The sequence below is a fragment of the Dermacentor variabilis genome, chromosome 1, assembly GCF_050947875.1.
Source record: "Dermacentor variabilis isolate Ectoservices chromosome 1, ASM5094787v1, whole genome shotgun sequence".
Taxonomy (NCBI): Eukaryota; Metazoa; Arthropoda; class Arachnida; order Ixodida; family Ixodidae; genus Dermacentor; species Dermacentor variabilis.
The window spans coordinates 218,201,350-218,223,087 of record NC_134568.1 but is presented as its reverse complement, the minus strand read 5'-3'; the positions used below and the strand labels follow the sequence as shown (position 1 = coordinate 218,223,087).

Below are 21,738 nucleotides of genomic sequence, written 5' to 3'. Positions count from 1 at the left end.
TATCTGCGCTAAGACAACAGCTATCACAGCTGGTTTGCAGCTAACACCAAACGCGACGTGTTACTTCGGCAGAAGCGCGGCAGATAAGGGACTAGCTGGAACACGATGTTTTACAGCAAAGCTGTACATGGCTAGCCGATTCGTCCATTGCCTGTACACCGAAAACTCCTCCGGTGCCTCCCGATGCGAATGCACGAACGAAAAAAAAAAAAGCGAAAGAGAGGCGCGCGATTGGCTGCGCCAGTAGTGACGTCACTGCTCTCCGTCGCAGCCTAGCGGGCGCGCTACAGTTTCTCTCCGGCTCCGAAAAGGGTAGGCCACGCGTCATACGTACTCTTGAGGAACAGGCAGCTTTCGATCAGCAATGCCGCGAGCAGAACCGGAAGCGAGCTCGTCTACGCCGTACCGATGCTGCAGCCCGGGCACAAGAGCAGGCTCGTGCATCCTCGGTAAGCAGCAACTGCGTACCGAGGATCCGGCAGCCCACCAAGCCGTCATTTAATGAACCATCGGGATTAACCCAGTGATAAACACCGGGGCCGCACGTTTCAGCTTCGCTGGTTAACCGTCTGTACGGAGTGGTTGGGCGGTTATTTTTTTTCTTTATTTCCTTCATTTCATTCTGGCTACTTTAGAAGGAGCCTGTTCGAAGGCGCTGCTTTATGATGGGGGTGGGGGCGCAGTCACGTGGTATTCACCATATTTTGCAGGGTTTCTTTATCAGTCGAAAAAGGTTAGTACGCAATTAGTACATCGCTGAAAATACCGCAGTTAATGTCCCTTGGCTGTTCCTACAAATGCCTCATTGACACTTTGACAATTATGATAGTACGTCTCGATTTAGACTCTACCTCGGACGAGTGGGAGAAGTCCCTCAGAAGCACACTACTCTCCCACCAGCAGTGGCCCGTCTAGCAGGCCCGCCAGCCTGCTGCCAGCTACTCCCTGTCGGTCCCTACGTGGGAAACGCCCGCTACGCGCTATGCGCGTGCTGCAGCCCCATAATAAAGTTTTCCAGTCCAGTCTCGAGTCAGATAATTAATTACAGCTACCTAATTATATCTCAGTAACGAAAAAATTACTGGCAGCTACACTATTGCTATGGAAACAATATGCATTAGGTTTTCTTCGAGTAACGCATTACTTATTTTTTAAGTCTTGGTGCATGATAGTTAATTGGGACAACCTGTATATATCTGCGACCTCTGCATGCTAGTGACGATGTTTCCATCCCTAATAAATGTTGTAAATTATTAGAAGTGTGTTTTTAATGAGTCGTTAGCTTTGCTTACTGGAAAGAGAAGCGACACTGAGATACACATCATTCACGTGCATTTCCCACGCCGTTTATAAAAGACTCTGCCGAAGGGTTCACTAAAGTCTACAGGTTTTTTTCAGGATCAGAAAAGCACGCAAAGCATTTTGAAGCGAGTTGAACATATAGCTACATATTCATTGTCTAGGCGTAAGCTACCATATCTATAGAAATAATTGTTAATTGGCTACCTACTTCTTTTTAAAAAAATATAATAACCTTTGCCCTGTGTATATATTTAAATATATTGTGCATGTGCGCGGCGTATACAGTGGAAAATTAAAACAATGTTGAAGTGAGAAAATACGGATGAGGCAGCTGTCGCTGGTACTTCTATTGCGCTTGTTTTCCTAATGTCACGATTTTCAGAAATAAAACAAAGTATGAATTAAAATCCGTGCATCTCCACGCCAACATTGATGCAGTAAGCTATTAGCCACACTAAAATTGTAAGTGAAAAGGTCGTCAAGTCAAAAGGAACCTCAGATGATATGGGTGACAAAACTCTGGCAATAACACGTTAGCTGGGGGGGGGGAGGCTTCGGCGTCGGCGGGGGGAGTGGGGTTCAGCCCCCCTCCCGGAAAACTCTCGAGGAGGCTCGGGCCCCGGAGTCCCCCCCCTTCTTCCCGTAGTCGGTGTATGGGTACAGCCGCAGGGAAGAAGTCCACTGTCGAAACTTTTCTCAACGTATATAGGTTTTACTAACGGTTGACAAGGAAGCAGCACACTTTTATTGATGGCTTGTTAATAATTTGACCAAGCCGAACGAGAGAAAATGTACGCCGCTGAAGCCAGCCTAAAGCATAGAAGTAGGCGTAATCACTGATGTTATTATTCTCAAAATCTGCAAGAACCTTATGAAATGTCCATTTGGCTCCTTCATGTTGTTGATGCGATCTGTTTTAAGTGCACCTTCTAATACGTTGTTAAGAAACATGTATTTGTGAATGAATAATGCATAATTTTAAGGGTCTGCCGTTTAAAATATTAACTGTATTCTATGCGCAACGTATTACGTATGGTCAATAGCGTTTAAGGAGTTGAAGTTTGCTGCAGAATGTATCGGAAGATGAACCTAATTGCGAAACATCTCCTGCAGTGCAAACATGGGCACTTGTTGGGTTCACTGTTATCAAAATTGAACGCAAAGCACAAGGGACCAAGAAGAAAGTGCACGACGCGAGCGCTGTCTCACAACTGAATTTTGGGGGGGATCTACCGTGAATGCACACACATACGAAAGTAAGTAAACAAAAGCTATTGCGCTTGCATGTCACGCAGCACTGTGTCAGCGTCGTGGTGTCGCCTCTGAATTTTTCCCCGTTTAAGTGCGGCGCACTGGTTTTTATTCCGAAAAGGTGCCTATCCGTGATACCTCCTGAGTTAAGGTATGGCGAGGTTGGTCGAACAGTGCTGCGACGTTGCTTTTCTCTTGCCGCTATGAATTTTCCACAAACTGGAAATAAACTGACTGATTTGTTTATTTATTCATTGATAATTGTTGAATCAATTGGCGTATTGATTACCTTATGATTTGACAAAAATTGTCAAAAGATGTCAATTTCCACCTCGCGTGCATTATGACAAAAAATATATTAGTCCGCTAATTATAGTATATTGGATGATCAATGTCTGATCGTTCGGGGTGATGTTGCGTTCTTTATGATGACCTCCCATTTGAGTTACTAGCTGCATCACATTTCGTGTGAGTGTTCTTAATGCGCATTTTTGAGGGGGGGGGGGTCCGGTTGGTCGACCTGCTAAGTGAAGGTTAGCTTATGAGGCTGCGGGGAGTGACTCCCGGATACAGGACCGCTTCCTTTATGCTAGTCATTTTTTGTAATTACTTTTGTGTGAAAAAACTGAAAATTGAATGTGTGGAACGGAGTGTTTGTTTGCAACAGAGTGGTCTCAATAGACGTCTTCTTCCGCACACAGAAATATTTTTTAAGAACGACAAAAGAGAGAGAGAGAGAGAGAGAGAGAGAGAGCCAGAGGGAGAGATTGTAGACTGCAAGATGCACTGCGTTCTGTAACTCTTTAGGGATCACGGCTCAGCGCTTAAAAACAGCGATGCAACGTGTCAGTAAAATGTCGGTAAGGAAAAAAAAAAGAAGTGTGTGATGCAACTGATGCTCCTATCGTCGGCAAAATAAACAACCTTCCCTCAGACATTCTCGCAAAAATATCTTAAGCTCAGGGCTCCCTTAGACTCGGGATCGCAGCATCAGACTCATTCAGGCTCAGACTCAGGCTCAGAGCAGGTGGACTCAACTCGCGGGCTTCCAGACTCATACTCACTCGGGCTCGCTGAAATTCCCGGAATCACCGATTCCTCAGAATCATAAAGTCACGGGTTCAGACTCATTGAGACACATGCAATGAAGGACTTTCGTAGAGTCAGACTCAATTGATTTGGACCAGCCGTCTCGTAACTGCCCCGAAGTCATGATTAAAAGCTCATAGCAGGGTATCTGCTTGACTCCAACTCAGACCTATGCGTAATATTGTCGAAATAATAAGTAGTTTCGTTGGCCCACTACAGATGCAACACTTTGCTTTGTGTACGTGAGTGCGTGTGGGCGGATGGCGCATGCTGGCGCCATGCACCATCCGGATGGCGCATGATGGCGCATGCTAAGTATTCTAATAATAGCACAATCTTTCAATAGTGCTTTTGACTGATACGGTGCGCGATCTATACTCATCAAACTCGACTTCTGTTTCTGGTGGGCTCACACGCTGGTGCACTAAATAGGGCTCAGCAAACACACCAAGAAACAGTATACAACAACGTTGTTCCTTTTTACGCAGAGTCGCGAACGCAGCAATAAAACAGCAGCATGAGGAAATGCGAGCGCCACAAAAGGAAGAAGCAGTACAGATGAGAGGAGGAGGAAGAACATTAGAACACCCTCAAAACGAAACCGTGAGCAGCGATTTGATAGTTTCCGTTCATCTTTGGCAATGCGTAGCAACTGGCGGCCGGCTACCAGTGCAGAAAGGGGCGACATCATTGTGATGCGCTAAGCTGGCCAGAGCCAAGTGATGCAAAGGGAAAAGTATGGGTGCTGTACTGCTTGCAACGGGACGCTCAGGACGTCGTGGCAGCATGTTATTTCTTCGAGCACCGATGGCTTGTGAGCGATCAGTCTTTGCCGGCACGTAATTTAAAGCGAAGACGTTTTTTTCGCCTACCCCTGGATCGGGCACATTTTCACTTTGTTGCAAAGTGCAGTACTGAACACGAACACTTGCATGAACATTACCGCGAAGAAAAACGACAGAGTTTTGCTGCGACGAGGGAAGAACGTGAAGAGTTCCTGGCCCGTAATTGGAAATAAGCTTGCACGCAGCCATGTGCCTCTTCGCACATTTAATTGGCAAGTTTCAAGAAAGCTTAACAAGCGCCCCGGACGTGCCTTCAGTTCGTTTTACTTATTACAGTACAGACACTATGTAGCTCTAAGGGGAAAAAAAACTTGAAAGGAAGGGGAAAATTACCTGATTACTTTTCAGGAATTGTAGTTGTTTTTTTGGGGAGCTGTGCTTGGGAATGAAGTAAATCATGTTTTTTAAAGAAGTAATTTTTAGATATTGTGGGTTTTAATATACCAAAACTACGCAGTGGCTTACTAGCGACGCCGTAGCGGGGCATCTCCGGATTACTTTCGACCTCCTGGGGATCTTTAACGTGCGACCAATGCACGGTACACAAGCGTTCTTGCATTCCAGCCGCACCGAAATGCGGCCGCCGTGGCCGGAAATCGCACCTGCGACCTCGTGCTCAGCAGCAAAGCGTCCTAGGCACTGAGCCATCGCGACGGGTACATCTAATTGTAAGGATTTACGTTTTCATGTAACATGTACAAGACTGGACAACAGTGTAACGAGCTAATTTGAAAACGATTCGTGCAAATAGACCACGAGAGCATTGCGGAAACAAGGTACGCCAGCACTCCCATACACGCGAAAAAGCGCAGAATTTTGTTCAAATTTTGCAAGAAGACCCTCGTATACTTCTGCTAGCACCTGCGAATGCCGCTCATTCCGCATATAATTTATGGCGCGATGAAGTATGCCTTCTAGTTCAGGCAAGGACAGAAATGACCTCCATGATACGAGTCATGGTCCTGGAATACACGCAATTTTACATGTGGCAGAAATTATCGCTCTGACTTGCATTCATCGTGATTTTTTACTGCACAAGCGCATGTTCTATACCAAAAAGCCTGAAAAGGTGGGGTGTTGATGCAAGTTGAACCACGGAGAGGTGGTAAATTGAGGACGGAGGTGAGCAGTCCTCATTCCATGAACTTTGATATCATGAATGGCATCTCATTGAAGATGAACCAATCTGCTGCAGGAACGGGGCAGATAACGTGGGGAGAAAAAGAAAAGGAATATTGTTGTAAGAAAGCTCAACAGCGCGACTGTACGCACGTCATTTTCCGGAGCTGCTGGGAACCCAGTGAAAAGTGTGCCGACTGCAGGCGCTGCGTTCGAGTAGCGAGCAAGGAGTGACAACTGTGGGCCGCGCGAAAGCGAAAATGCAGGGTCCTGAGGCGCGCAGAGAAGTCGCGCTTTTCACTTGGTCACCGGCGGAGGAGAAAGGGTGCGCGCCGAGGGAGGAGGCGCGCCTTCGCCTTCCGCCGGCGGGAGGGGCCTGCGCCCGCGGGTGTGGGCGAGGGTGCGCGCACGGCGGCCGTGGGCGAGAGGAGCCGCCCTCGGCCGCGCGCGCGGAGCGCATGGCGCAGCCGTCCCAGTCGGCTCGGCGTCCGCGCCGCGTGTTGGAGCGCGGGGGGGCGCGCTTCCACTGGGGGGCACAAGAGCCCCGGTCGCGTTCCTCGCCCGAGGGGGGGACACGACCATGCGACGCCTGACGGGCCGGCAGCCCGTCTCGCTGCTCGCGGGCCTCTGCCGTGCCGTCCCGGGCCGCCAGCCAGCGGCGCCCGTCGACCGCTGCTGACGGCGCTCGCGCCAACACGGCCACGTCGACGGCGGCACGCATGACGCCGGACAACCCAGGCTCGAGTCCAGCCTTCTCGGAAGGTGCGTCCCCACGGCGCTGCCCGGCAGCCGCTGTCACGCGACTCACGCCAGCGTGTCACTCGGCGGGGCCACCTGCCCCGGTGGTGGCAGTCCGTCACTCGGACGGACTTTGCGCTTTTTCCGCTGGCTTCCGCAGTCGCGACTCTGCCACCCCGAGTGACTCGCAGCATGAGGTCCGACCAGCAGGCATTACTAGTCGTGATATGCATTTTGCTTCTCTCTTCATTGATTAGTTTTTCCCGTTGTACCACGCTTTTATGACATCTGCTGCACCACTTTGAACGTTCGTCCTTAGGAATCCGCTGTTGGAACACTAGCTTTGCTTCTTTCCTTACTTGAGTGTTCCTATCCTTGCGAATTTTGAAAATTCAGAATAAGATTTTTGAATCGCTTACTTAGTGATCTATGTAGACTTCGAATTTACAGAAAGTGCGCACGGAGCCGATGCATAGTCGCTTCTTGCCGCACTTTCACACGAAACTGGGGCTTACCGCACTTCAGCGTACTGTGTGGAATCACTAGAGGTGTAATTGTTATGCTTTTCAACTGTGCAACCAGGAAAAGTATTAGTCCTTGAGTGCCTCACTCTGAATTTGATCAGTCTGTTTGCGATATGTACCCATCAGGAAATGATTCAGGGCCTTCGTCAACTTTTTATAATGTCACTTCTATAGCAAGCCCATCGCGGGATACCTGTAAACTAACGGGGCTCTCATGTTCACGGCAGCATTTACATATATTTCTGAGAGGTACTCCTATACGTCCACCTTATTATATATTTTCTGTAGGACATCATGGACTGTAGGGAGGAGATGTAGTTTTACAGGCGCTTGCCTGAAGAGTTTTGTGAGCCGAAGTGCAGTGCATTTTTTGTTCTGCGATAATTAATTAGACCCGAAGATAAAATAATCAAGCATCTGAAACGCTAGAAAGAGGACAGAGCTCTGTCTGTGAGGATGCTTTCATTTTGTTATTGTACGTATGTTCGACGACATCTGCGAGAATCTATACAATATTTTTCAGCATACCGTCATGGTCTAGTTTAAAGTTGAGGCGAATGACATTCTATTTGCTAGGTTGACATAACTTTTTTTGTACCATAAAATTTTACATATTTGTTCGCACGTTATTCTTAATGCAATCAGTATTCTGGAATTCATTATTTTATCCCGTTGCTCTGTGGGCGCGTATTGGCACTGCCTTTATGCCAAGAGGTGCTTCATCACGACAGGGCGGACAATGCCGACAGGGCGGACAGCCAGAGCAAAGTTTGGGAAGGCATTTAAATTATTTTGTCTTGAATCTTTGTTGCACATAATAGCATATTAGAGTACATTCGGCATCGTGGTGCGTTTCTTGCACGGTAATGTCCCTTGAAAAAAAAAAAAGAGTGCTTCAGAAACTCGCCTTATAGTGGTTTTAATTGACCCGAAACATTCAAGGTAAATTTGTCTAATTTGGAGAAACTAATAGTTGACAGTAGATATAACGCAAAATCTTCGAAGCGTACTTGCGCACGTATTGACACCCAGGTCCACTTGCAAGCGACTCAGCGCGAACGTAACATTTCTGCAGCATGGGTGGTAACTTGAAGGACGTGTATTTAATAAAATTAAAGAAGAATTGTCTTCTGCTAGGAACACATGTGATGGCATTGATATATTACTAGCTGCTTAGTGAATTACGACAAGCCGAATGCTCAAGCTTTAAAAAATTATCTGGAAGAGTGTCTGCGTTCAAACGATGTGATGTTGTTGCTTTGATTCGATACTCCGTGGCGCGTGAAATGGGTAAGATTGGGTGCGCATGCGGAGACAAAAACAAGAAAAAGAGTAAATGACTGAAGAACGGGAATCTTGCCGCAATTTTGCGTCGACCCCAATGCAAGAAAGAGAAGTTAATGCACAGTTTCGCAGTACTTATTGAAAATCGAGAGGTTCGCTTGTAAAGTAGGCTTTCTTACATGGAGGGTAACCTGACGACAAAGCACCCTTTAGGTAAGCCATGACAAATTGTGCGGCCGCATTTAAGAAAACCCGTTCCACTTGTTTTAGATTATGCAGCTCTAAGAATTCACCACGTAGACTGAATGTTGGTCGAAATTTATAATAATTTGCGTAACAGGCACTTAAATGTGTTTTCTGGCAGTGGAAAGGAGCGCTTATCTCAAGGTAATGCGATCTGAATTCAGCTCCCCAGCTTTTTTCCATGTGCCGCAAAAACATCTGTGGTACCATACGCTAAATAATACTTAATAGCTACACTAGAAACGACACTGCCCATTTTAAGGCTACCTGTGCTCCATGAAGCTGAAGACAGAAGGAAAGTGAACGATAGCGCAAGGATCGGTCTTTAGATCTCCGCTAGACATTTTTTGTGCTATATAGGCATTATATTAGTTCTACTTTGGTTTTGTAGCAAGTGAACGTCTGCAAACATAGTAATATTGCAACAAAGTAGTGTATCCCTACTGGCAGGTAGAAATTCTGTCTCCTATTATGCCAGTGCATATCAATTTAGCCACGTGTCGTTGACTACATAAACGTATACATAGCGGTAGAAGTTAGCAAGAAACTTTATCACTTTAAACGATAACAACGACAGCAACCCAAAAAAGTCGCAGTTCCGCCAGAAAGACGAAACATCGATTGGGAAAGCAAGTTAGCAGACAGCCATACGTAATGAGGATATCACTTTTATAGACCGTATCAACTTGTAAACATTCGCTTACTAAATAAATTAACAAGCATGGTGTCAGCACGCACAGCAAAGATGAACGCATTACACTCGATGAGCGCGGACAATAGCTGTCAAAACGCTGGCTTAAGGAAATGCGGCAGCAGCAGCGATCGAACTGATCTTCGTGCTGTCTATCGCTTCAAAACAAAGTGAGCGCCGAGAAGACACAGTACGCACAAAGCTACGAGCCGCCGACGCACCTAGACTCTGCCCCCAGCGCAGATCACTTTCGAAATACGGCCGCGCGACCGCGCGCAGCCGCCACATGCGCAATTGCAGCCGAGTAGAACGCCGCCCCCCTTCCTTCCGGTGCCTCGCAACGTTGGGTGCCTCGCACGCTACGGAAGACGGCGCGCTTCCTCTCCGATTTCGTCCCTTTCGCGCGGGCGAGATTGAGCCACGATCGTCGGCTGCCCTCGCACGCTTACACTGGCACATACAGTGTCGGGGACGCGGCGACGGCGTTATCGCCCTGGGACATTATACGGAACCTCATGGCGACGCCGACGGCAGAAATGTGCTTGGAGTGTCCATATGATTGCTATCGCAATAAAATAGGAGCATAGAAAGCTATCTTCTATACATACTTTTCCTATCGAAGAAGTATTTTTCAAAAAATTGTTTAAAGAACTTATGTTGGGCAAAGAAAGAAGTCACTGGGTGGCACTGATTCGGCGCGTCAGACCAGCTTGCGATGTCGTCACGGCGACGCGCACACGACCTGAGCCAAACTCGGTGTGTCGAGCGCTGCTTCGCGAAATGCGCTCTGCTACACGAGCTGCGCCAGTAATAACCACTGCGGCCACAGCACCTCACATATCGAACATCTATCTCAGGAATAACTTTATGGATCGTTCATAGTCACGATATAAGACACACGACAGTGCGAAATCTGCGCAGATTGTACTGTTGGCCACATCACTCTCTATACAGTCGCATTGAGTTTTATTGTAGTGACTCAGCAAGTGCTAGTGGGACTCCAATTTTCCTCTCTCACGGTGTATGTAGAGAATGCGTGACAGCCAGTTTTGTTGGGATGCCTGCGCGCCTACCGGGGAGAGGTGTAATTGGCGACTGGGACACTCATTTACGCTGACCATTGAGACGTCCGCTGGGCACTGGTCACGAATCAGAAGGCCGACTATTAGACTTCAGTGACGGGCGACCGGTTTCAGACGCTCGCTTTCGGCGCACGTATTCCACAAGCTTTCTATGCTTCCGTTTTCATTCCAATTCGCGTTTCGCTGCCGCTCATGAGGTCACCTGCCACCCGCGTGCGCACGGCGTTTACCTTCGTTAGGCGCGTTACTGAACCAGCCTCTATAATTATGGTTGCAGCCCTTGCAGCTTCCAGCAATGGCAGAAAAAAGAACACTACTGAGACTACCAGAAAGGGAGTGAGAAAATGCATAACAAAGTGCATCCAGCCTTCTGATGATTTCGATGAGTCATAAATGTCCCTGTATTTCAAACTTTCTGTATTTGCGTCAACTTATCTGTGGTGAACTTGAAGTCACCTGCACGCATAACACGACACAACTAACGTGAGACGCACTGCGTTAAGATGAAACAACTCTTGAAATTCAGGTGGCCAGTGTTGACACCTAAAAACAGTGGGCAATATGCTATAAAAAGGAGAGCCGCTCCTCGCTGAAAGGGATCTCTCGCGCTACCCACTCTTTGTTTTTTTTTCTGTAGCGCTTTGCTTCTTAGGGCTTTCAAATGTCCTGCTGCCCACACCTGTAGGCCAAGCTGTTTAAGGGAGCTCTGAGCGGACGCCGCTACAAATACAGTTGCGAAAGCTGCATTCGAAGTCCAATCGTTCGTCTTAGCTTAACAAACGAACGGTGCAGTGGGCATCTTGACAGCAAATGAATTAAAATGAGCAGACTAGTCAGGAATTCTGAAAGTAATTACCTTGCTCCCAAGGAGCGCGCAAGACCGACTGTTTTCCTTGATTGAAGAGGGTAAAGGAAGCTGGAGTGAGATTAACGACAAAAACAGTGTGTTTTTCAATGAAACACGGAGTTGAGCTGTTGAAAGCGAAACAGAGAAAAAGCTCATCTAATTTTAAGAAGTCCGTTCGTTGTCTCTGCCGAGAAATACAGGGGAAAAGAAAGAGAGTGCCACATAGACAAACACAATCTTACAACATTTGTCTTTTTTTTTTTTTAGAGCGTTGTTAAGTCGATCGCGAGCGGCGAATTCGAGCCGCGCCGGGACCCTTTAGCTGGAAGCACCTTACGCAGAGGAGCTGCTCTCACTGTATGCTGAAGAATGCAAGAACCGAAAAATAAGGTGAAACAGAAAGATCAACGACCTTTGTTCAGAAGCTACCATCTCGAGCTGTTGACAAATGGAAGCACAGTATTATTATTATTATTATTATTATTATTTTTCATCCGCTGTTGAGGCGAAGAGGAGAAGTAAAAGGATAAAACTTTCACTGAAACGATATCGGCAGAGACGAGTCCTTGCGTAAATGTATTCGTGAGGTTCGGTGCGTTTGACGTGGAAGGATCGCGAGTCTTCCTTCGCCTTCGTTCGTAAGAAAGCCCGACGGGAAAGCGAAGGTGTCGGCGTGAACGTTAGCTCTTGGGAAATCGTCGAGCTTGCGCTGCCACTTGAGGCAGTCTATGGTTGGTGCTGGTAGCAAGGGTAAAACGAGCGCAATGTCGCTGGTGCAGACAGCGTAAGTAAATCCTGTTTCTCCAGAACGCCACAGACGGGAATGCCATTCTAAAGCAGCTCTATCTTTTCTTGTAAAAGCAACAAGTTTGTCGAAATGACTATCTCTTCACTGTATATGTAATGCATATATGCATAACCAAACGCCACAAGTGTTTATTGTCGAGTCTATTGCGTTACTGCGTCTTAACGCTTCGCGAAATAAACGCGTGCTTCTGCTAAAAGGGAGAGGAGCATTATCGGAGATAAAATGTTTCCACACACCAGACGGCCTACCACATGGCGCTGTAGCCAAGCATAAATGCGGTAAAAGTGAGAGCATGGTAGCATCCAGGCCTGCAAGAGTACCTTGTGAAAAGGCGCCAATTTCAGGTCAGTGCGATAGTAGCTTTGCGTTAGCTACGCTAAATCTATCAGATCTATGCCAGATCTTCCTGTTTTAATAGTTTTTTTAGAACACTGCCTGGCTGAAAAACGTGTGCAATACGCATGCACAGGGAAACTGCGTTACACCAAGTGCAAATTCGACATTGCCACATTGAAGTCCGTCAACCAACCATTGCTCCTATCGCTGTTAGAATACATAATGTACGTCACAATCGTTTTGGACGCAAGGGTGCTATAACGTGAAACTATTCCAAACTTTTCTATTCCATTTCTGCAATCAACCCTCCATGACTGGTAAAAAAAATTCTGGGGCCACCCCCCTTTCACAAGTTTGTCACACGACGGCAGGAAAACTGCGATAACGCTCCATCTGATATGATATGCGCACGCTGATAAAGCATGATTAGTCCTAACGAAAGAAAAATAATTATTTCTGATTCGAAGCCTTTTTCGCCATTAGCACTTTACTATTGGTCAAAAGTTTTCGGGCTGCGCCCACTTCGGCTGTCTGTCACGCGACGTCACAAAACCGCGAAAACTCAACGCGTCAAAGTGACGTGTACGCGTTAAGGACGTATTAACATGCTGAACAAAACTAATTTTTTTTCAGAATAGCCGGACACTGCCCCGTTGTGAAAGGAATAGAAGATGGCTGCCCGCCGATCGCGCTGGCATTGACTACTCAGAGTTGCCGGGGCACAGGGATTTATTTGTGTATAATAATAAAAAAAGGCGTAGCAGTATAACGTTAGCGAGTGCTTTTGGCACGTGTACGACGTCACTCTCTAGACTGTTTCCCGAGGATCCTCTTAGCGGCATTTTTACACGCGGCCGTGATTTTCGATCATCCACCGCAAACTAAGCAATGGGAAGTGGGCCAATCGCAGACGCGGGCAGCACCTTCCTCGTCGGCTTATCTACTTTCACTGTGCTGGCTCGGCCCCATCGAAGCTCTTTCCACTTGAGTGTGCAGCTCGCCTCTTCTCAGCCAATTAGATAAGAAGAACCTGTCAAGGTAGGCAGTGCTATTCGCTTTGAGAGCAAAAATGAATTACTCCTATAAACGAGGAGCGCGTTTGATTGGGTTTCTCAAACAACGCTGCGGGTTACCGCCTGTGTCTCGCATCGGTGCTTACGCAAATTTGACGTCAGGAGACTGGAATAAATGCAGATTGGAATAGTTTTACGTTATAGGGTCCCACATTTCTTAAGCTTTCTGAATTTTCTGACTTCCACGGCTATGGCGATCGCTTGCGCGCCGAGTCGAATCACATCGTTGCAAACACTAAGACGGCGGAAAATGTAGCACGCATTCATATTCTATGCCTGAGGACTGTAGTTTATCGAAAAGCGGCTGTAAGTGCAACTTGCTACATAGATATCGCGTCATCAGAAGCGCATTTTGTACGTCTCGGTCCTTGGTGCCTAGACAATGCATTATTTAACCCAACCTCTTCAAAAGCCAGAAGCAGGTAACAACGCCCATATGTTACAGCACCCTACCGTATGTTGCTACATCCTCATTTGCGAAGAAAAACATGAAACAATTTCGCTCGCCGGAAACTTTCACCTCTTGAAAGACGTGGTTGTCCGTTTTTTATAGGGAGTTTATTATGACAGTTGGAAACCTGGAAACCACTGTAGTCAAATGGCGAACGCCGCACTTATTAGTTCTTATCTTCACGTTCTAATTTTCATAGTGATGGAGGCGTATATAGCATGCCGCCGTTTCAGCGGCAGAAAGTTGTTCCGAAGATTAGGCGAAATAAAGTGCGCAAGGAAGTAAAAAAAAGAAAAGCCAACGCATTTTTCTCTCGTGTACAACTTGCGCAATAGAAACCGCCGCCAAACATCGCCGATCGGCGAACCATGCCGGTTCCATTTTCCGAAAACAAAGTTTTTGACTTCCCTTATGGTGTTACGATGACGGAGATAATTAAACGCATGAGCAGAACGCCAAGTTAAATGAATGCAAGGCACACTGCTGGATAAAGAGAAAGAGCTAAGGTTCAGAGATAAAGCAATGAGTTCGCACCATTAGTATGAGTCAAGCCACGATAAGGAGGCGCACAGGGTGGGATGGAACGCTTTCGACACCGTGGCATTGCAGAGGAGGGTACACTTCGATAATTAAGCAAGGAAGAAAAGATGGAGGGAACGGCCGCCGAGTGGGGCTCACATCCGCTCGGCCCGTGGTTGAGATTGCGGAAACCAGGAACGGGAAATGTGACGTCCCTCCCTGGTTCCCCGCCAATGCTCGTTTTCCAACAAAAAATAAAAAAAGAAAAGTGGAAAGTAAGGCGAGTTGGGAACATAAGCGACGCGCGATGACACCGTGAAATCAGGAGAACCAAGAATCGGAGAAACAGAGGAGGTGGTAGGCGGATCCGAGGCCGAACGTTTCCGAAACTTTTAACACTTGAGGCTGTCATTTAAGCGCTCGAACGCAGCAGAAATACTTTCTTCTACCAGTTTTTGTTTTGCGGCAGACGAAGAACATGAGCAAACTTTTCCGAAGGAAGCGGGGAACTAAGATATGTCCAACGGAAGACAAAAAAAAAGGAGAGAGAAAAAGATAAAGGAAGAAAATGAAAACAGATATCGAGATTCAGAGTTCCTGAGAGCGACATAACAGCAGTAGCATTGAGATTTTAAAGCATAATAAAATATGTTATTCTGCGGAATTAGTGACGAGTAAAGTTAGAAGTTTCGTGACTTTGGGCGGTCGCAGTTTGGCCTACCCGCCGGTGCTGTAACCCTCTCTGGGCGTTGTCACTCACTGCACTTATCCAGGCACTACTACCTGTAGTGTACAAGATGGGGCTACATCCAAGCCCCCTCATATATACCTTCGATAGATTTATGGCCTTAACTATAGATGACATGGATTTAGTTGAAGAATAATAACTATATAAGGTGTATACGTATTGCAGCTCCCATTTTATATCGAATTATACATATAAATAAATGAAAAAGAAAGCTCCCTTTGGAGGAGAATACACGTCACTACGTCAAACAGAAAGCGAGAGTCTGTGTCGTCTATACAGCTGTGAGGGAAACACGCATTCGGACGGCAACGAAGAAGTCTTCTTAGGCGGATTTGTCGGATCACCTGAGAAATAGGGTATGTTGCAGAGGAAAGTACTGAATTAGTTTTAGCAACTGGCACTTCTTTTACGTGCACCGAAATGCCAGCACGCACCCATTACTGCGTTCCACGCGCATAAAGGTATACCGCCTCCGCTGCTGCCTGGAAGTGAAAGCGCAACTTCGGTGCTCATCAGCAAAGCAGCCTAGGGGCTGAGTGAAAACGACGGGTGCTAGAAAAACGCGCAATCAAAGAAAAATACAAAAAGCAACAACGACCTTTTGTTTACTAATATGCGAGCGACCCGCTGGACGCCGACCCCGCCCGGTCGGTTGCGTTGCGGGCGAGGCGACGCGGGATGTGCGCGCAGTGCTGCTGCAGCTGTTGCGATCATGGCAGAGGAAAATGAAATTACTTCGCACTGGTCCTGATTACGGGGAGAGCGCGCGGTTCGGCGAACCCACGGCAGTTTTGCGTGCCACCACTCGTTCGTATTGCGCGCAACGTGCTCCCGAACTGAAGGAGCGCAAATGCTGATGTAATTGATCGGTCACATCGCGTGCGTGGGACGCACGAAGGAGAACGAAAATAAAATCAGAGCGGGAAAGCTTGGCCCCAGGATTCATTTCACGAACAAATGGCGTCGCGTTTGCCGTTCCGGTTCAAGGCACTGGCTGCTAACCAAATTAATCTAATACTCACACTTTGTAGAGCTTCCGGCAGAGAACGCATGAACTAGGATAGTTGGGAAACATGCACGAACCGCGAGCGCCGTGCGCGATTTCAGCAGTGGACTAACCGCGTCTTCATTCCGTTCCGACGCATATCTCTCGCACTCCCTTCTTTCGCTTGTATAGCATCGCCACTGCTTCTGTTTCCTTCTTTCGCTTTCCCACTTTCCGTCTCAGCAATAGATCGCGTTGAAATGATCATTATTGCTATTTCTCGTGAGTCGACAAGGCCGCAAGGCTCGCCTTATGCAATTATTGAGGCTATTGTAAGAATAGCCCTGATCGTTCAAAGCGGTGCAGCAGAGCGAAACTGGCTAGCAGTGTTTGACCATGCTCGTTTGTGTTAGTCAGCGCGCTGGTCTGCTGAACAAAAAAGAAAGAGGAAGAGAAAGTATACAAGGTCTATGTTACAAGTGCACTTACTTTTAAATGTTTTCTATCGTGTCTTACTTGTAATAGACGCAGTGAGTGATCAATATTGTCGTGTTTAATATTCTGGCGCCGATTGTTCAATGACACTAACGATATTACCGGGTGATTGCAAGCAGACCGACATCGGCTGCCTGAACACTCCGACAGCACAAAGAAAAAGAAAAAGAAGAGAGAGAAAAATGCCAGAAATGCAACCAGCACGGCGGCTGCACCGCTCACTGCCTTCACCTCCTGGGCTTCCTTCCTCTGTGTTTGCTCACTGCATTGTTTCTCCGTGGTCGCCAGGCGACGAAGGAGGCGGAGGACGCAGGGTGGGCGGTGCAAGGCGGGTCTTCAAGTTCCGCAACCTGCGCAGCTTGGCCCGAACCCAACTGGGCCGAGCAGTGAACCGCGCCCGCGAACTCCGTGAGTACTCTGGCGGTCCGGGCGCGCGCTGTCTCGGTTATACTCCCTGACCGAGGTCGTGTATAGCAGTTGGGAAGCAACGGACCACATGCAAGCGTCGAACAGCGTCAAAACTAGGCGCCAAACGCACGAACAGGTGCCGCACATGTTGATGATAAACCATGCTTCACGCCTATGTCGCCTAATAAAGAACGTTGCCCGCCGATACACTAGACAATACGCATACATGCAGATTGGTCATGACCGCTGCTAGCAAACTTGAGTCTGGACGCGCAGATATGTATGCGATGCCGCAAGTAATATCATCCGAATACACGCCCTAGCAGAGAAGAAAACACGAGTTTATATCATCATTTTGAGGTATCAGAATGCATGCGCATACTCTTTTGCGGATGATGGCGATTTAGTGTAGTGCACAGAATAAAATGCTGAGTTGTCTTATGAAAGTGTTAAAAAGAAATACATCTATGGGGTTATGTTTACCTGCAGAAATGATTTGCTATCACCGTAGCGCGAGCATTCCAGCTTCGGCAGAAAAATAAAGTTTTGATTCTTTGAAACAATCCAACTTGCAATCTGATTATATGGTTTAGCAGTAATCTGATTTGCAACCCCATGAAACACTTTCTGTACAACATAGCGCTTTTACTCGTCTGCTGACGCAATGAAAACCTGTACGTGTGCGCTAAAAACCATAGAAGGGCCGTTGAATTGTCATGTATAGACCCTGAAGCTCATTTAATACATTTTTGTGCTCTTATACACATGCGAATTACATTGCCATATAACGAGCGGACACCCTGACGACTTCATGTGGCCCAGGCAATCACTGCGCGCTTGCTCGGATGCGCGTGTAGGATTGTTTTCAAAATGTAGGCATAATGATAAGTGTGCTCGAGGAACTTCCTAGAGCATACTTATATAATTATGCTACGTTTTGTTCTGACCTTGTAACATTTCGAATCTTACAACAAGCTTTCTCTGGGTCCTCAAAACTAAGCCGTCAGTATCAAACCAATGGCCCATGTCATTGGGTGTTCAGAAAAGCGCTGTATTGCATCAAATTACGGAGTTTGTTGGTGTCCTTTACCCCACTCTGGTGGTGGTAATAATCTTTTTGCATATCGACATGACCTGCTCAATGCCGGGGTACGTGCGGCACCTCCGTGTTGCATTTAGGGGGCTCGGCGGGCTACCACTGCTCCCAGTTGGCGTAGCGCTTCCTTTCAGGAGACAAGATGCCGGACACAAATTCGTCCAACTGAAATGTGTTCTTTTTTATCCCTCTTTATTTGCTCGGCCGGACTCCTACGTCAACGTCGCGTCTGCGCGGCCGCATCAAAAGCCGTCGCAACCGTGTTAGCTACCGGCTGAGCCTCCCGTCTTAGTTTACTGTAAATAAAACTCATTTACGTGCACGAGTGCCCTAAATCCTGCTGGTTGGTTCGACGTTGAAATGCAGATAACAAGGCAAACGACAGGTCAGCACAAAGGATTGAGGCCTGTGTCACCTGTGATTGCGACCTTTCTGTTCAGCTGATTGTCGTCTGCGTTGTATTTAGTGTCATTCGCAGGGTTTATTTTAGACAGGAGAACGTTATAACAGAACAATTCGACAGGAAAAGGAGCCGGAAATACGTTACTAGTTGTGGTGATACTTGCCGCAATTATTCAGAGCCTTCGAGTTTCTTTTTTCTTGTTAGTCCCAGTGGTACCTTGAAACCTGCGCTGATGGCTTTCTAATAGCCTTATCGGGAAGCCAGAGTGGTGGGCGGGTGTATTTGTGTCAAGTAATTTATTAATTTATTTATCATTCATAAGTTGAGGCTTTTTACAGCGGAGCTGTCTAAGGCTAGTTTCCAGCGTTTCGTGATGTGCGTAGGCAAAAACGATGGCGGCGTCTATAGAGCTAAAATAGCTTAAGCATAAGGCAAAATCATATCAGCGTATATGTCCCAGCGGCGTTTGAGGTCATATGTGTCGAAACCGGTGATGGACGATGGATGACGGTTTGATGCGTTGCGGCCTACGCAAACAATGGCAGCGCGGCCGTTGCGCTCCATGTCTTACCGACGACGGGCGAGAGCCTTGCCGTGGAATGTGCTGACGCGTGCGCCGTACAGACTGGCGACGGAATCGTTGTCGCCACCGTATGCGTTCACCCCGAAACGTCGAAGTGGGACCTTGAAGACTTTATGATCGACACATTCGGATGGATCCTCCCGGTGGACCCCAATTCCATCGTCATTGTGGGTGACTTTAACGTCGATGTGTCTCGTCCCGACGGAAAGTGGTTCTTGCTGCTTCTCTTGGAAAGGCTCGGCCTTCGACGTCACACCAACACCAATATCTACGTGATGCGCCATCGGTCGGGCCTAGACCTAACGTTTGCTAAGAACATATTCAGTGTGATCACAGAGGCCATGGCCGTCTATCATAGCGACCACAAAGGCATAATTACTGTGGTTGCGAGATGAACGTAAATACAAATAAACATAACAACGTGCATATTTTGTTATATTGCTTTGTTGTTGTGTTTTGTTTTATTTATAGTTATATACAACTCCACTGGTTATACACCTTCACGGAGTGGAATGGCTCTCAATTTTTTCAGCGTACACACTAAGGGGACGAAGTTAACGGACAGTGAGAGACAGAGAAATGCGTGTATTTCATGTACAGCAGTATAAATGCGCAGGCGATACAGGTGCCTTCTTCGAGTCGATAAAGAGCCCCTTATTTGCCTCTTTCCTTTATGGTGATACCATCTGAATGTCAGCGCAGGATTGTGGCGTTAATGGAGACAATGTCTGCCACAGCTGGGCGCGTCTTATACAGAGTCTCGCTGCCACCTCTCGGCCGAATTCTTCGGCGTGCCTTTTGGGACGAAGAGTATAAAGGCGGAATTCCTATGCTCCGAACGGGCTTGCTTCTCTTGAGGTGCCAGCATACTGCTAAACGCTATCGGGATACGGCTCGCCCCAATTTCCGTGCTACATTTTGTACGCACATGTAAGAGTATGGGTGCCTGCCTGAAATCCTCTGATTACTTAAGCATCGCCTTGGTCACTTCCTTCGAGCGTGTTTGCTTCCTTTCTGCTCTCTCATTACCATCGGCACTTATCGGGCTGCTGCTCCATTTGGAAATAAAAAAATAACCATTCCACTCTGCGAAGATGGAATGGCAGCGACAGCTGACGACAGTCAAAGCTCTCAAACGAAAAGCAAAGTGCTTTCGCTGCCATTCCATCTTCACAGAGTGGAATTGTCAATTTGTTCGTTCAGCATCGCGGGAACGTTCTTCATCGGTGGTCGTATCGCGCAGGCGCCGTTTACATTCTCGTTGCGGTTGCCTCCGGCGCTCCTTGTACGCATGTTGTTCTTCGCGTGTACGAACTATGCGTGTCCGCCCCATCGATGACGCAGCTGTTTTAGCGCTGATACCCCTCCTGCCTATATACTGTGATAACCTTGACGTCGCGCAGGCAAGCAGGCAGCATTTTGTACTACGATTTCGGAGTATTCCACCTGCCTCCCGTCAGGCTTCACCCCCGCAACTAAGCCTTCGATTCCTCCATGGTGTTTGGCTCGACCCGCAGTGCGCCTCACCGTACCAGGAATCAGGAAAAAATCTGAGCTGTCATCACCTGCTCTTAAACAACTAACTCTGCTCCTTTTGCACGAGAAGTACGCCGAACACGTACATATTTATACTGATGGATCGACAACTCTCCAGTGTTCCTCTGGAGCCGTGGTCTTCCCAGCGAAAGCCACCACCATCAGTTTCAAGACATGTCACCCAACGACACCGATGGCCGCGGAACTTGCAGCCCTTCGCGCTGCACTTCGTCTCGTCAGCCAAGAGCAACCTCGAAGGTGGTCAATATTCAGTGACTCGAAGGCTGCACTGCAATCTTTGCTATCGGCCCTGCGGCGCGGACCACACGAACAACTGGTATTTGAGATTAGAGAACTCATTCATACCTTAACTGAGAAAGGACACCACGTGACATTTCAGTGGCTTCCAAGTCACTGCGGAGTCATAGGGAATGAACACGCTGACAACGCTGCTCGGTCGGCTCTTCAAGGGGACGAAGAGGAGCCGATACCGTTATCAAGGACAGATGCCGCTCGAAAACTTCGAATGATCAGCCGTGACATCACGTTCTCCTTGTGGAACGCTGGAAGTTTTCACGACTACCGGCTCCACAATCTTGACTACTCTCTACGCCTTTGTATTCCAGCTGGACTCTGCCGTCGCGAAGCTACCCTGCTTTGTCGACTATGGCTAGGGGTGGCTTTCACCAAGTCTTTCGCTTACCGAATTGGATGGGCCGACGACGCCACGTGTGAGGACTGTGGTAACGAGGAGACTTTTCAACACCTTCTTTGTGACTGTCCTCGATATAATTTACAGAGACAATCACTCGCAACCGCGATAGCGCGCTTTGACCAAAGACCTCTCACAGAGGAACTTATTTTACAATACCGCCATCACAAGCCATCGCAGCAGAGGGCGACGAGGGCACTGTTGCGGTTTTTGAGGGCGACAGGATTGGACAGGCGGCTGTAGCCTGAACAAATGTTGATAGTGTGGCAAGTGTCACTGTGCTGTGCGATGACAGTATTCGGTGCCAGTGACCGATGGTGACTGTGTGTCTAGGCTCCTTCCTTTCCTTATCTCTACTTTGTTACCACTTTACCTCCCCCTCCCCTCTCTCCCCAGTGTAGGGTAGCCAACCGGATCTTTTTCTCTGGTTAACCTCCCTGCCTTTCCCCTTTCTCTCTCTCTCTCTCTTGACGTCGCGCTATGTTTCACGGCGAGAGTTCTAATCTGTTCCGCTTTTTGACATCAACGCCACCGCACTGCATCCGCGTGTGATCACACACAAAGAAAACA

At 47.7% G+C, this 21,738-nt stretch overlaps 1 protein-coding gene across 3 annotated transcripts in view; it reads left to right on the top strand.

Annotated features, from left to right (window-relative positions):
• Window positions 1-21,738, top strand: part of LOC142557214 (band 7 protein AGAP004871-like) — a 370,091-nt gene that overhangs the window by 145,019 nt on the left and 203,334 nt on the right. Inside the window, exons 1-2 of one of the 3 annotated variants that reach the window (XM_075668911.1) lie at window positions 6,078-6,368; window positions 16,719-16,838. The exons of the other annotated variants lie outside the window; for them this stretch is intronic. Of the exons in view, the coding sequence (XP_075525026.1) occupies window positions 6,326-6,368; window positions 16,719-16,838 (163 nt within the window). The 5' untranslated portion in view covers window positions 6,078-6,325. Of the gene's footprint in view, window positions 1-6,077; window positions 6,369-16,718; window positions 16,839-21,738 lie in introns of those variants that run through there. 3 annotated transcript variants of the gene reach the window in all.